Source organism: Penicillium nucicola, assembly GCF_028828085.1.
Source record: "Penicillium nucicola strain IBT 29836 chromosome Unknown utg000005l, whole genome shotgun sequence".
Taxonomy (NCBI): domain Eukaryota; kingdom Fungi; phylum Ascomycota; class Eurotiomycetes; order Eurotiales; family Aspergillaceae; genus Penicillium; species Penicillium nucicola.
Genome location: NW_026643129.1, coordinates 1,647,438 through 1,660,606, shown reverse-complemented (window position 1 = coordinate 1,660,606; position 13,169 = coordinate 1,647,438). Strand labels below are relative to the sequence as shown.

The following is a 13,169-nucleotide window of genomic DNA, read 5'->3' as shown; positions in this document are numbered from 1 at the left end:
TCGCTCTTGGGTCCTCAAAATGAGTGCGATCCAACGTCGTGGAGCAGTCTACCAATCCAGTGGCCGAAACTCGCAGTTTTTCTCAGCATCACAGAATCTTCGGCGCGGAAATCGACCTCGGCATTCCGATTCCCTCTCACCATCATACGATAGCCTCGACTCATCCGGATCTATGCAGAGCGATGACAGATCCATATACAACGCCATCAGAGTCAACACCCCAGATGAATCCCGCACTCGTTTCTACGCCTCCCTCGTTCACGAAAACCCCGTCCATGAACAAGGTTTAGCCGTAAACATGGCCATGTTCGTTCCTGTTGGTTCGCAAGATGGCCCCTCACCCTTGAAAGACCCAACAAAGCAAAGAATACGAACGAGGATAGCAAAGAGAGCGGGACACCGATCAAAAGTGTTCTCAGATCAGTATATGCAGGCTTCACGCCGATTGAAGCCCTCGTTGAATGGATCTAGCCCAAAGCGAGTCTCGATTTCTCACCAGTCACATCGCAAGGCTGTTTCGCTCGGAGCAAATGGTTACAATGACTGTCACAGACTACGATGGCCTGCCAATATGGGGCTTGCGGTGGCGCCTGTTCAACCTCGATACCCTCCACCCGAAAGATCGCCTACACCCCCAGGTCTTCCCTCGTTCGGTACCCCCGAGGCAATGTGTTACGCTGCGCGGTATATGGCCCGAGACAACACCCCACACTTGGGCCGACATGCTGGTTATTGTGACGAACGCTCCACTTCGTACAGTGATAGCTTGAGGCGATTTTTCGGTTTATCGCCTTCAGCATCGCGTGCGAGCCAACTTTCTGGTACTGGGATTGGAAGAGCCGAAGACGGAACACTCGTGCAAGGTCGGTTTCCGTATCGACAGAGTGGCCATGGAATGAATATAGCACGGCAATTGAATGAACATCCGTTCCATGAGCGCTTTCTCCCTGTTGCCAGTCCTCCGGCTGTCTATCAAGGTCGCGAGGCTGATGTTGAAGCTGCATATGTGAAGCAAACCTCTCGTCGCTCAAACAGATTTATTCAGCCGCGTTCTTCCCATAGAAGCCAACGGCTACCTCCTGGCGATTATCTTCCTTCGAACCCACCCCCTGTTACGATCCGTCGACCGGGGCAGCCTAGGCCCTCGGCTTTTCTTCGTTTGCCGCCTAGTCTATATGGTCTCGACGGATCACCCAGAAGTGCCACATCTGCAGTACCAGTGGAAAGCTCTGTCTTAGGGGTCAGGACAACTGGAGACCATCAGCCATCAAACCCCTCAAACCTCCAATCTGTCCTCACGATAGCTGTCCGTGGCGGCGGAGGCGATGAGCCAAACACTGCCACTTCCGTATGTTCAAACGCCTTGTCTTGGGTTCAAAGTCAACCATGTCTGAGCTGCTGTTTGGGTGGCCCTGATAACGAGGAAGCGGACCAATCTCTTGATGTGATCAGCTCCCGGGATACATATACCACTGCCCACAGCCAGGTATCGCCTGTCGAATCTCACAATGAACCAGAACTACTCGTGGGAGATAAACGGATTGGGTTCCAGGGCCTGCGGTCTTGGATCTCTTCTTTGTATGGCGTCATGTTCCCTACTCTGGTGAACCCCGCTGTGGTATAATCTGTGGTTGGGGTTTGCTATCCTATACGACGAGTTTCTACTGTGATACATTCTCTTGACTATGTGCATTGACTGTGCTAGGTGCACGTTTTGATGCTTGTTTATCTTTATTAATCACCATCCCTATGATTCGACCTCGATATACATACATCCCACCAACGGCGGTACAATAAACTTCTTTCTTATCCACACTAGATGTACTTAATGCATTATTTTTCTCCCGCGGAGCTTGTATGTAGACTCCTGATACATCAAACTATAGACTCTCAAGTGTCAAATTATCATGAAAGCCCTGTCAATTCCCAGAAACCGAAAAAGTCCAATCTTGCGGGAAAACGCTATACTGAATATCCTCCCTGCCAGAGAAAATATCATCATAGTGCGCAATCTGCGACTGGGGATCCTTGGCCTGTCCATAGTACCGATCCCCTAAAGCCCTGAAAACAGGATCATTCCACATTTTCTCCATCCAAGCCAGAGCACCAGGACCAGCAGCATCCAAAGGCACACCATAAGAGCGGAACCGCTACCACAATCATCAGCATCAATCCAGCAAGCCATCAACACCCCCAATAACGAAAGCGGACAGAAACAGGCAAAAGAAAAGGTAGGAAAGGAAGGCAAACATACCCAAAGAATCGGCCAGAAAAAGGCATCCGCAATACTAAACCCACCAAACAAGAACCCATCATCCTTCCCCGCCTCCCCCAGCTCCCCGAGTCTCTCCTTTGTAGCACTCCGGGCAGCATCCCAAATCCCAAACATGCGCTTAATCTCCGACATGGCCTCGGCGGAAATGGGCACGTTGCCCGTATACCGTGCGAGGAAGTTCGTGCTGAAGTCATTGCGCAGCACGGAGAAGCCGGAATGCATCTGCGATGCTGCGGAGCGGGCGAGGGCGCGCAGTTTGCGGTCTTTAGGCCAGAGGGGGAGGTCTGGGTGGGATTCGGCGAGGAATTCGCTGATGGAGAGGCTGTCTGTTATTGTTGCGTTGAGGGATTTGACGTGGAGGACTGGGACGAGGCCGGTTGGGGAGTGGGTTTTGGTCTGGTTTGGTGGTTGGGAGGTTAGATGTTGTTTTCTTTTTTGTTCTTTCTTTCTTGCTCTCTTTTTCTCGGGTTGGGTTGCATTGCTGCTGGTTAGGATGGGTTGGATGGAGGATTTACTTCGGAGAGTTTGATGAATTGGTGTGTGTGTGGGATTTGGAAGTATTCCAGGACGGCTTCCACTCGGGCTGTCCAGCCTGTGGTGTTGTGGTTAGTGGTGACTCATCGTGTTGGTCTTCGGTGGACTTACTGGAGTATCGGGTATAGAGGCCGATGAGGTGATAGTCGGGGGATTGGGAGTCCATGATGAGGGTTGCTGGGAGTCTGAGGGCTGGAAAGAAGCGAAGAAGGGAGAGAAGAAATAAAGAAAAGAAGAAAAGAAGAAAAGAAGAGAAGAAGAGAAGAAGAGAAGAGAAGAGAAGATAGAGTTACGGCTACGAGCGGGATATAGTTCCAGACTTGCCTGTTTCGTATTCGGTCCCACTTGCCGACTGACAGGAGTTTATTTGCATGACAAATCAAGGGTCGATTTCTACGCAATTGACTGGAGAGAGAAACAGAACCATTAAGTAAGTTATGTACATGAAGAGAGCGGGATTAAATCAAGGGCAAGGCTGATATGGGATAGTCCCGCTCAAAAGAAGACAAAAACGAAAGAAATGAAATGAAAAATGAAAAATGAAAGCATGTCGTCTCATGATATCATTAAGAAACTCATGGGAATATCTCCCATTCTCTATCCCCGGGAATTATACTTCTCGTTGAAAGCATTGACCGCTAAAAGGAAGGTCAGTTAGCGTGGGCCATGCATGGAGTATCTAGCGTAGAGTACTTACCAACAGCAATCTGCCGATACAGCCAGTTACGTGAACTTTCATCTTGCACAGGGATGAAAGGTCCATTCGCACCACCCTTGAGAGTAATGCTCATTCCCGTGCGCTCCTTGGAAATGGTCTGGATATCCGTAAGGGGAATGTCCCACTCGGTGGTAAGCTTCTTGGTGCGAACAAGCATGATGCTCGCGTACGTCAACAGCACTAGCATGTCCCGACCAGGAAGTTCCAGGTGGGCAATGTAGTCCGCGTCAAAGTACTTGCCATCGTCGGTTGTCTTCAGCCAGAATTGACCGAGGGCCTCACGCTGAGAGTACGGACGGACAATACCGTCGGTGCCGATGAAACGGGTCAGTCGAACGCGATCAAGACCCTCGGCGTCGAAGACAGTTGTCGTGTTGCGAACACCTTCAGCAAGGTCTGCGGAGAAAACAGATTAGCTGTGAACATCAAAGGAAGAATGTGGGCTGACTTACTAGAGGCAAGGTCGAAGGCGCCAATTGCAGGCTTGGTAGCCAGTCCAAGAACTCCCTTTCCAACGCCCTTGAAGAATCCTTGAATGCCTTCTTTCTCGGCGCCCTGCAAAGGATGACGCGCCAAACCGCCGATACCACTGGCCAAGCTGGTTGCAAAGGCATTGCCACCGGCCGTGATTCCATACAGTGCGTGCTTTGGACGATTGCGGACCTTGGACATCCGCCGTTGGGTCTGGAACTCCTTATCGAGGGTGGCAGCTGCGAGACCCTTGGACATACTTCCAGTGAGCTTGGCCATACTGTCAGAGAAACCGAAGACGGATTTCTTGACGAAGCTCGTAGCACCCTTGGCGATACCAATACCAAGTTCTTGGGGTCGGTCCGTCATGACCAGGCCCTGGTATGGCTCGTAGAAGATCGCAGCAACGCCGGAACTGACGTTGTTGAACAACCCGACAGGGTTACCAAGGAAATCAGCTGAGCCGAGAATGATGTGAACCTGGCGGAGGAATTCCTGAGTGTAGTGCGCGCGGATATTGCCGACCAGTCTGGGTAAGGAAACACGGGCATTCTCAAGCATCAGGGCATTGAGTCGGATGGGGGCATCGTTGACATTACCCATCGACATTGTCATGGCATTAACGAAGAACATCAATGGGTTAGAAGGCTGCATAGCATCCTCCACGTTGACACGCTCGGTACGCATGAACGAAATGTCCATTTGCATCGGCTGGAGGTGTAGAAGTTCGAAGTACACATCTTGGCCGGCGTCTGTTTGCTGAGGCTCAGGGATATTGAGGTCTTCGACGCAAAGTTTGCCCTCTTGCTCTTCAGTCCATGAAGCGCCGGGGATCTTGACAAAGTCAAGCATGGCAAAGACAAAGTCTTCATCCAGTTCGAGAGTCATTTGCTGCAGGAGAAGCGTGGCATACTTGATATAGAGCACACCATAGGAATCGTCCTTGACCCGGGTCACCATTGCGTGGAAGATCGGGTGTGCCTCCATCTCCTTGCCGGTTTTTGGAACAACACTGGGGTAAAGCAAGATGGGGAAGATACCACCGTAGAGCTGGTTATCGACTTGGATCCACTTGATTGTAGTGTTGAGAGTCTGGTACAGCCTCGATTCTCTGAATTTGATCTCAATTTCGCGGAAAGTGAGATAGAGTAGCTCTTTCAGGTTCTGATTGATTAAAGAGATACCAATTCCACCAAGACGAAGCTGGGCCTTGAAATTGACATCCGAGTTCATTTCCTTGATCTCAAATCCGTTGCCGGTACCTGTCTGTGAGGACTGGCCTCTCTGTTGCTTGTACATACTTTTTGATGCCTTAAAGTTGGACAGCACAAGAGTTTGAGTGGGACCATCGGCAGCAATGGTGATATCGATGATCTTCTGGTACCCACCAGGCTGTGATGGTGGGATTCGCATTGGGATCAAATTACCAATCTCGGCAAGCTTGATGTGCCGTTCCTTGCCCTGGCAAGTCAAAACAAGGGACTTGTTCTTCGTCGCCGGGTAATCCCAGGCGTATGGCATGATACTGCGTGGTGGAATGCGATAACGGATGGGTCTCCAACCGCTAGTCTGGTCATCTTCATCATCTTCCACATTGGGATTGGCTTGGTAGAAAATGAATTCGGTGTCACTTTCATTGCGCATCGAGAACGGCCAGTTGCGAGTCTCGAAACTGAAGTGCAAGAAGAGAGTTGCTCCTTCCATGATAATATCAACCTTGATCAGCTTCTGTCGCTGATTAGCCTTAGCCAATTTGACGTGAACGGTGCCAACGTCTGCAATATTGAATGGCGAGGACCATTGATTGTTCACGCCTGGGAAACAAAGGCAAAGCTGCTTCTCTGGGACTCGGCGGAGGAAGTGAAGTGGAACGAGATCCCCACTCTGGATCTGGAGAACGTTGGAAGAACCCGGCTCCCGTACCAAGAGATCCTCGTTAAGCTTGCTCTTTAGAACGTATCGCGGGGCGAGTGTAACAACCTTGGTCATTTTGTACTTGCCCTCTCCTTCGACAACAGAGACACCGGAATGGAATTCGGATCTTTCTTGACGGTCAGGGAAGACAACCTCAAAGGTACTACCGATAGCCTCGAAACTCTGTGGCTTGCTCCACGCGGAATCGCCAACCTTCATGATTGATCGGTTTCGTTGATCCTCGTTGGCATAGGAGTACATGTATGGCAACGCACGACCGCCCTCTCTGGGGTCGACTCTGAGTCCTTGGCCCGCGGCATTTCTCGCCGACTGAAGGAATGCTTTGCTTTGGATATCCATGGGAAGACCGGTTCTGTTGAGAACAAGGTATGGACTGTACACAGAAACCTTGAAAGCACCGCCGCTGTTGGGAACGTTGAAGTAGTGAAGCTGCAATTTCAGCTGAAGACCTCGTTCATCCTTGAGAGACAAGGTATGCTCCCTGCGGTAGTCTTGGGCATTGCCATTGACAATGGCGAATTCGCTCTGGCGGAAGACCGTATCCTCCAGATCAATGCTAAGCAAGAGAAGATGAGACAATTCAACAACGTGGACTGGGCTCACTCCACCCTTCCTCAAGAAGTTCGTCCAGTCCTTCTTAGTATTCTTGTCATAGATGCGATACTTGAAGTCGTACGGCAGAAGATTCTGGATCTCCACAGGGGCAAAGATCCGGATTCTCATGTACGGATAAACTGCGGTAAGCGAGTCCTTGCTGTCATAGGTAGCATTGACTTGGAAGTAGAAGGGCGGAGCTTGCTGTCCACTCTCGCTGACACACTTAATAGTCCGTGTGGGCCGACGAATAAGCTCCTTCCAGAATAGTTGTTCGTTTGACCAATCATAACCGAACCCTTGGTCAGGTCGAATGACAACGGAATGAAGGTAGGCTGATCCAACAGGCGCCGGTCGAGCATCGCCGGGTAGAATTTTCTCGATCTTCAACAAGTGGCCTTCTCCGGGGCTGAAAACACCCAGTTCGACAGGGATCTGTGTGTTGTTCTCGATAAGAAGCGGCGAACGGAAGGTGATATACTTCACGTTGTCTTCTCCGAGTTTCACTTCCACGAGCAAGCGGTGAAGGACGTTGTCCTGCTTCGGCTTAAGGGCGTACACTGTCTCGCCTTCACGAACGACAGGAATGCGGCTGATACTATCAAATCCACTTCCCTCGAGCTTGACGCCTACCACTCCACCGTGGCCTTCTGGTGTCAAGGTCTCACGGATAGCAGTGGAGTCTTCGAATCGCCATGGCGATTCTTCTCCGTCGGTTAACTTCGCCGCCGGTCCATCCTCCCCAACATTAACATCAGCCCAAACACGAAGATCAAATCCAGTGTAATTGCGGATTCTGTATGGAGCATCGGCACCTCTGGGCTTGGACAGCACATCCTCGATTGTAGAAAGGAATTGAAGGGATTTAGATGCAAGCGCAATGGTGGCAGATGTCACTGTGAGCTCCATAGTCTTGTGAGAATACGCATCGATTGAGAAGACATCCGGGTTGACCTCCTTGGCCATATGGAATCCAAGTTGCCAAGGCTCGATCAAGGGCCCCCAAGCCGACTTCGAGAAGTTGTACACATTGAGGAACATCTCGAAGTTGGTATCAGCGCTCAATGTGGACGACCAGTCACGTACATCAACGTTGAATTTCTTCACGCTCCAGTCGAGCAATGGTAGATCGTGGAGATCACCAATTAGAATGACTCGAACACCGTCAATCTTAGCAGACAGCTCCTCACGCCTGAGGACAACCGAGCTCTGCGGCGTGGTTGCTTCATCGGGTTGTCTGCCAGCCTGGCTCAGGCGCCGAGTCCTATTGGCAACGGTCATGGATGCCTTGCTAGCAGAGCGCGCTCTAGTGCTCTTGGCATCGGGGATCTTCTTGGCTTCTCCGCCTTCGATCTGCTGGGTATTCTGAGCCCTCATTTCGGAGGCCTTGTTGACAATTTGGGTTGCCATCAAGATATCACGCAAGGACAAGCGAAGAACCAAAGGCTCAAGATGTACCTCGATAGATGTCAAGGCACATCCCTTTTCTTGTGCTCTGCTATCAATGGACATTTCAAGCGTAAAGTCATCCAGAATGCGGAGACGAGACGTCTCAAACTTATCCATGCGGCACAAGAACATGCCTACCTTCTGGATCTGTAGAGTTGAGACATTTTGATGGGAGATGAGTACCTCCTTCGTACCAAGAACAATGGCCTCAGAGTGGGGAATGGTGGGATTTGCAACCATGATCACTTGGGCATCGACAAGGTTCATGCGGAACGAAACAGTCATTGATCCTCCTGCACCATCGCCAGAAGGAGCCTCGGTGACAGCGTTATCAGAGCTGGCAGCAGTAACGGATTCAGTTTCTGACTCCTCGGGTGTCTCGTTTTCTTCTTCCACGACCTCTGCCTCTTCAGAGGCAAATGCAGATTGGCTGAATGACTGCAAGGCTGACAGGTAATCCAATGCGAATATGATGCGGGGGCTATCAATTGTCAACATGGCGATGAGATGCTTCTCTGGTCCTCCAGACATGGAAACGCTCGCCATGAATTGCTGCTGAACATCATTGTTGATCAAAGACATGATGTTTCTAAACTTGTTGGAATCTTGCTTGCGGCTATCGCGGATAGAGAACGAGTGGATAAGAAGTTCCGACTCCAATGAACCATCTGTCAACATACGGAGCTTGACTCTAGTGTCATTGAGGGAGAACTTGGATAGACTGGAGTCCTCAATGCGGCCGACGGGCTGGTTATCATTTGCGAGAATAAGCTCCAATCCAACACTGTCGACCTTGAAGATCATGTCTAGTCGGACCCAAGTCTCTTTGTTCTCAGTATCCTCGGCAGGTGCTCCCTGTGGACCCTGCTGTGCCTGGACGGCTTTTGAAGTAGCCTCCCTGGTGGGCTCTGTCACTGAAGAGGGCAGAGACTCCATAGCCTCAAGCTCTTGCTGCTCGGCATCGGTAGCAAAGGCACTCGGTATCGTCTTGGACAATTCCAGCAAGAACTTAAGCTGGCTCTGGGAAATTCGAAGATTAATTGGGGACAAAGAACCCTCGATTTCCATATCCGGACGAGGATTGTTCGCTTGATGCTCCAGGTAGCAAATGCTAAACTCGAGATTGACCTTTTGTATCATCTCAAGCTCTTCCGCCGTGCCATCCTCGAAATGGAATTTAGAGGTAAGGCGGATATTTCGAACACCGGTAGAGATCACATTGACAGCAGGGCTGTCGTTTCCTTCGTCCATGGGGACGAATTCATTCTTAACATAGATCTCACCAAGATGAGCAGTGATCGTATCTCGAGGGCGATCATCTATCATCACGCGCGGGAAGACAACGATCGGGGTCTTGACAACAACATCAAGTCTCATTCGGGACGCATTCTCTTGCAATGAGTTGGCTTGATTGGCGGCAGCTTGACGAGCAGCGTTGAAAATGGCTTGCATTTTGCCAAATTTGACGAGGAAGTTGATGATCTTCCGGTAAGGTTCCTCCAAGAAGTTGATCTTGATTGAACCAGACCGCAGATAAACCTCGGAGTCATAGCCAGGGTAGCTATCGCTTTCAGGATCAAAGGTCTCATATTTGAAGTCGGCAAAGTCATCTCCTTCAATTGTCATGAGGCGTCGAATATCAGAATCCTCTTCAGCCCCAAGGTTGACATCATCCACCAGGGTCAGACTGCCGATTCGAGACTGAATGAGCATAGAAGCACCCACGAGGAAGATCCCAACGTCGGCTGTGTTAAGACTCAAAGTTGCCAAGCGAACTCCGTCATTGTTGAGGATGAGTGCAATACTCTTCAGGTTGGCCCTAATGCGAAGTTTCCCAGCCGGCTGAGGATTTTCTTCCACTGCGGGCGTTCCCTCAATAGCCTTATCTGCGTCGGGATTTTGGCTGGTCGGTTGTTGGGGATTCGTAAATGTAAGAAGAATGAAGTCCAGTAGCGTGAGAAGGGTTTTTCTCGTCACAACAAGGTTGATAGTTGAAACCGATATGTCAAGGTTCATAGCAACCCCTTCATACGTTGATTCAAACTCAGGAGATTCGGGCTTTACCCGGACCATCTTCAGCTGGAAAAGATCCTTATCTTCATCAGCATCAAAGCCCTTCGACGAGATAATCCTTTTGAATTCAGGAACAGGATTCTCTTCGATGTAATCATCCACGCTCAACGATTTCAAAACCACTTCCGCAACCATGTCATAGGGGCGCATGTAGAAATCGAGCTCAAACCCTTCGGCAACCAATTCAACCAACAAATGATCCTTTTGGGGATCATGAGGGTCAGAGCGAGATAGCGAACCACGTAGACGGCCAACAGTAAACTTGAACTCGAAGTCTCGGCGGTGAATGTTGGTGGGACTATCCACAGTCTTCTTAGACTGTTCAATCGCCTTTTCAGCTTCTTCGTCGTCATCATCGACAATCGGAAGATCCCGAAGAGCCGAGGAATGGAAGGATGCTGATCTAGCTCGTGTGGCTGCATCTTCTTTGGCCACGACTCCTGTCTTTGTATCAGAAGAAGTGTTACCTGTATCGAATTGCGGGATCGCAATATCGATCAATTTCATCAGACCCTTGTATTTGGTGTCTGACATAGATGCATGTAGTTCCGGTAGATGACCAGAAATACGCGTGCGGGTGAGCTGGGTCACCTTCGGCACGATACACATCTCCAAAGCGAAATCCACATTGATGCGGTCAATGATATGGAAGTTTCTGGTGTCGACATTGGTGTTGAGTTGTGCTTTGGTTGCATCAACACCAGGTCCGATGAGGACTTGTGTGGAGTCCAATTTGATTAAGAATCGATCATATAGAAGATGTTCGAGTTTCTTGTAGTCTTCCTCTTCGTATTGCCGCTTTTGCTTGGATTGAAGGTCTCGCATGGCCTGACGATCGACCAATTCGCTGTTGACACTAGCGTGACCTGCGTCGATAATCAAGCAAAGGGAGCTTGGTTGTGTAATACTTTCCGGGACGATGATCAGGGGTGCACGAATGTCGAATTGTGCGTCAACCTTCTTGTGCTCTTCAAGAGCAAACTCCAAACCTGCCCGAGTTTGCTGTCGCAATCCTTCCACGGTAGCTCCTGCAGTGTCTAATAGAGCACCGATAGACTCCATGTGTCGTTCAGGTGGTTCGAAGAAATTGACGATTCCAACAAGGAATCTGGGATTGTAAATGACTTCAATACTCTTGAGTTTGACCTTGACCGCGGAATCTGCATCGCTGTCGAGTGGATTCTTCTCAAGTTGTAGATGGAACAGACTGTCCTCATCTTCGAGGTCATCCGCACTTGCCTGTGAGGCAAGGTCATCATCATCTTCACTTACCTGCTGGGATTTTGGTTCAGGAAGAGAGTCTTTGACCTTGACAATCTGGGGATAGAGAGTTCCTGGGGTGGTACCATCATACATCTTCAATCCTCCAAGGTCTATGTCAAGGAGGTAAGAATCATGACGTTGAAGAGCTTTGGCTCGGAAATTGTCGAATACTAGCTTCATGACTTCGTTGGCCGCGCCATGGGGGTCTTTTTTCAGGGTAAAGCTGCCAGCCCTCAGGCTCCAATTGACCTGAAGTTTGACCCATTCACGGGGAATGTCAACGCTCTCGGTTATGGCTTTCTTTTCATCCCAGTCGATGGCGTTGTATAACTCCTGTCGTTGTTCATCGGTCATATCAGGCTCCTCGGATTGCTCCTTCTTGGCACCCCAGATCCATTCGGACCATGATTGTTGCTCTGCGGGTTTCTTGACGCCGACGTTCTCTTTTCGTAATTGGTTACGTGCAAGCGATCGCCAGAAACGGATATCCTCGTAGCTAAGTTTCGTCTCGAGTCTCTGTATTTCCTTGGTTTCGTCCGGTGTGAATGGTTCTTCCTTCTTTTTCTTCTTGAATAAGGCAATGTACGCAATACGATCATCTCTGCGCTCCTTGATGTAGTCCCAGGTCCAACGTCTGTTGCGCTCGTGGATCTTGCTGAGCACAGCTTCTCCGGCAAATCTCATCCACGCACGGGGATTTTCCTTGGGTGAGACTTTGGGTTGGATCTTCTTGTACTCTTGATGGCGAATAAAGTAATGGAAGAGATCAACCAGCATCAGCGCATCGCGGTATTGGTGGTCATCCAGGACGAAACCAAGTTCATCGAAGAGCAGGCGCGCTTTGATGGCAGGACGATCATGTTTGCCGGATTTGTCCATTTCAAGACCCGCACGACCACTTACAGGACGAAGCATGAACTGATTTCCTTCGTCCGCGTCTATAGCAGTTCTGAGTTTCTCCATCAACTCTTCGCGGCCGATGCCCTGAGCTTCTGCGCCGATATCAGAGCCACGTCCGGTCCCGAGAAGTGTGGCATCTGTATTCCAATATACGGATAGCGCTCCGAGAACAGCCAATTTATGGGTGACATCGGAGTCTGATTGGATAAAAGTCGGGTTCCAATCTCCGTCAGTACTGACAGCACTTAGCTCTTTCAGGGTCATGCCGACGGCGAAGGGGTGTCCCGGTGAAGCGATCGAGTCCTCGTAGCGGAAATGCACATTCTTGATGGAAATCTGCAGGTTGTCCACCACAGCTGTAATCATGCTTTGTGTGAAGCTCTGGTTTCTGCGCTGCTCTTCCTGGCTCATGCCTTCCGAATTTCGCTCGCGCAGAAGTTCAGCACTCTCTATTCGCTCCATCTTGAGGACATTCGCTCTCCGTTCTTCCTCCTCCGAGTTATAGTCCGCATCTTCTCTTGGTGCTGCAAGCAAATAGACATCTTCGATCTCGACCTTGACCGGCTTTCCTCGTAGATTCGACCACGGGATCGATAATGTGAGCTCGCCGAGGTGACCTTCAACGACGTTTAGAGGGAGATGAAGCTGGTCGAGCGCTTCGCGGCGCAGCTCGAGATTCCGTAGTTTGACGTCGCCCGACCAAATACCAATGTTGAGTTGTTTCGCGTCGAAGTTCTTCACGTATATTCCCAGGAAACGGTTGAGCAAGTTAGCGACCACTCCTTCCAACATGGTTGCGGCGTGCGGGTGTAGACCAGGCCCGGTGGACTGGCGCTATGGCCGGCGCGGATGTCGCTTCAATGGCGTGAGTCGGGAATTGGATGTTATTCCGAGATCCAGGGTAGCTGAAGGGTCAGCAATGAAGGCAAGTTGGCGGGGAGTTGTCTCATCAGCAAG

General features: G+C 50.2%; 3 protein-coding genes across 3 annotated transcripts; 1 reads left to right on the top strand and 2 right to left on the bottom strand.

Moving 5' to 3' along the window:
• Window positions 1-19: 19 nt before the first annotated feature.
• On the top strand, window positions 20-1,624 carry N7511_005693 (uncharacterized protein; the record flags this gene model as incomplete). Its single annotated transcript, XM_057128070.1, has 1 exon — window positions 20-1,624. The coding sequence occupies one exon, from the start codon at window positions 20-22 to the stop codon at window positions 1,622-1,624; it is 1,605 nt and encodes a 534-aa protein (XP_056984587.1).
• A 295-nt stretch (window positions 1,625-1,919) lies between these two features.
• Window positions 1,920-2,975, bottom strand: N7511_005692 (glutathione S-transferase; the record flags this gene model as incomplete). Its single annotated transcript, XM_057128069.1, has 4 exons — window positions 1,920-2,150; window positions 2,255-2,671; window positions 2,791-2,867; window positions 2,921-2,975. 4 exons carry the CDS (start codon window positions 2,973-2,975, stop codon window positions 1,920-1,922), a joined length of 780 nt encoding a protein of 259 aa, XP_056984586.1.
• Window positions 2,976-3,406: 431 nt separating this feature from the next.
• N7511_005691 (membrane morphogenesis protein VPS13) lies at window positions 3,407-13,004 on the bottom strand (the record flags this gene model as incomplete). The annotated part of the gene is made up of 3 exons (XM_057128068.1): window positions 3,407-3,447; window positions 3,507-3,923; window positions 3,980-13,004. The coding sequence occupies 3 exons, from the start codon at window positions 13,002-13,004 to the stop codon at window positions 3,407-3,409; spliced, it is 9,483 nt and encodes a 3,160-aa protein (XP_056984585.1).
• Between the last annotated feature and the right edge of the window lie 165 nt (window positions 13,005-13,169).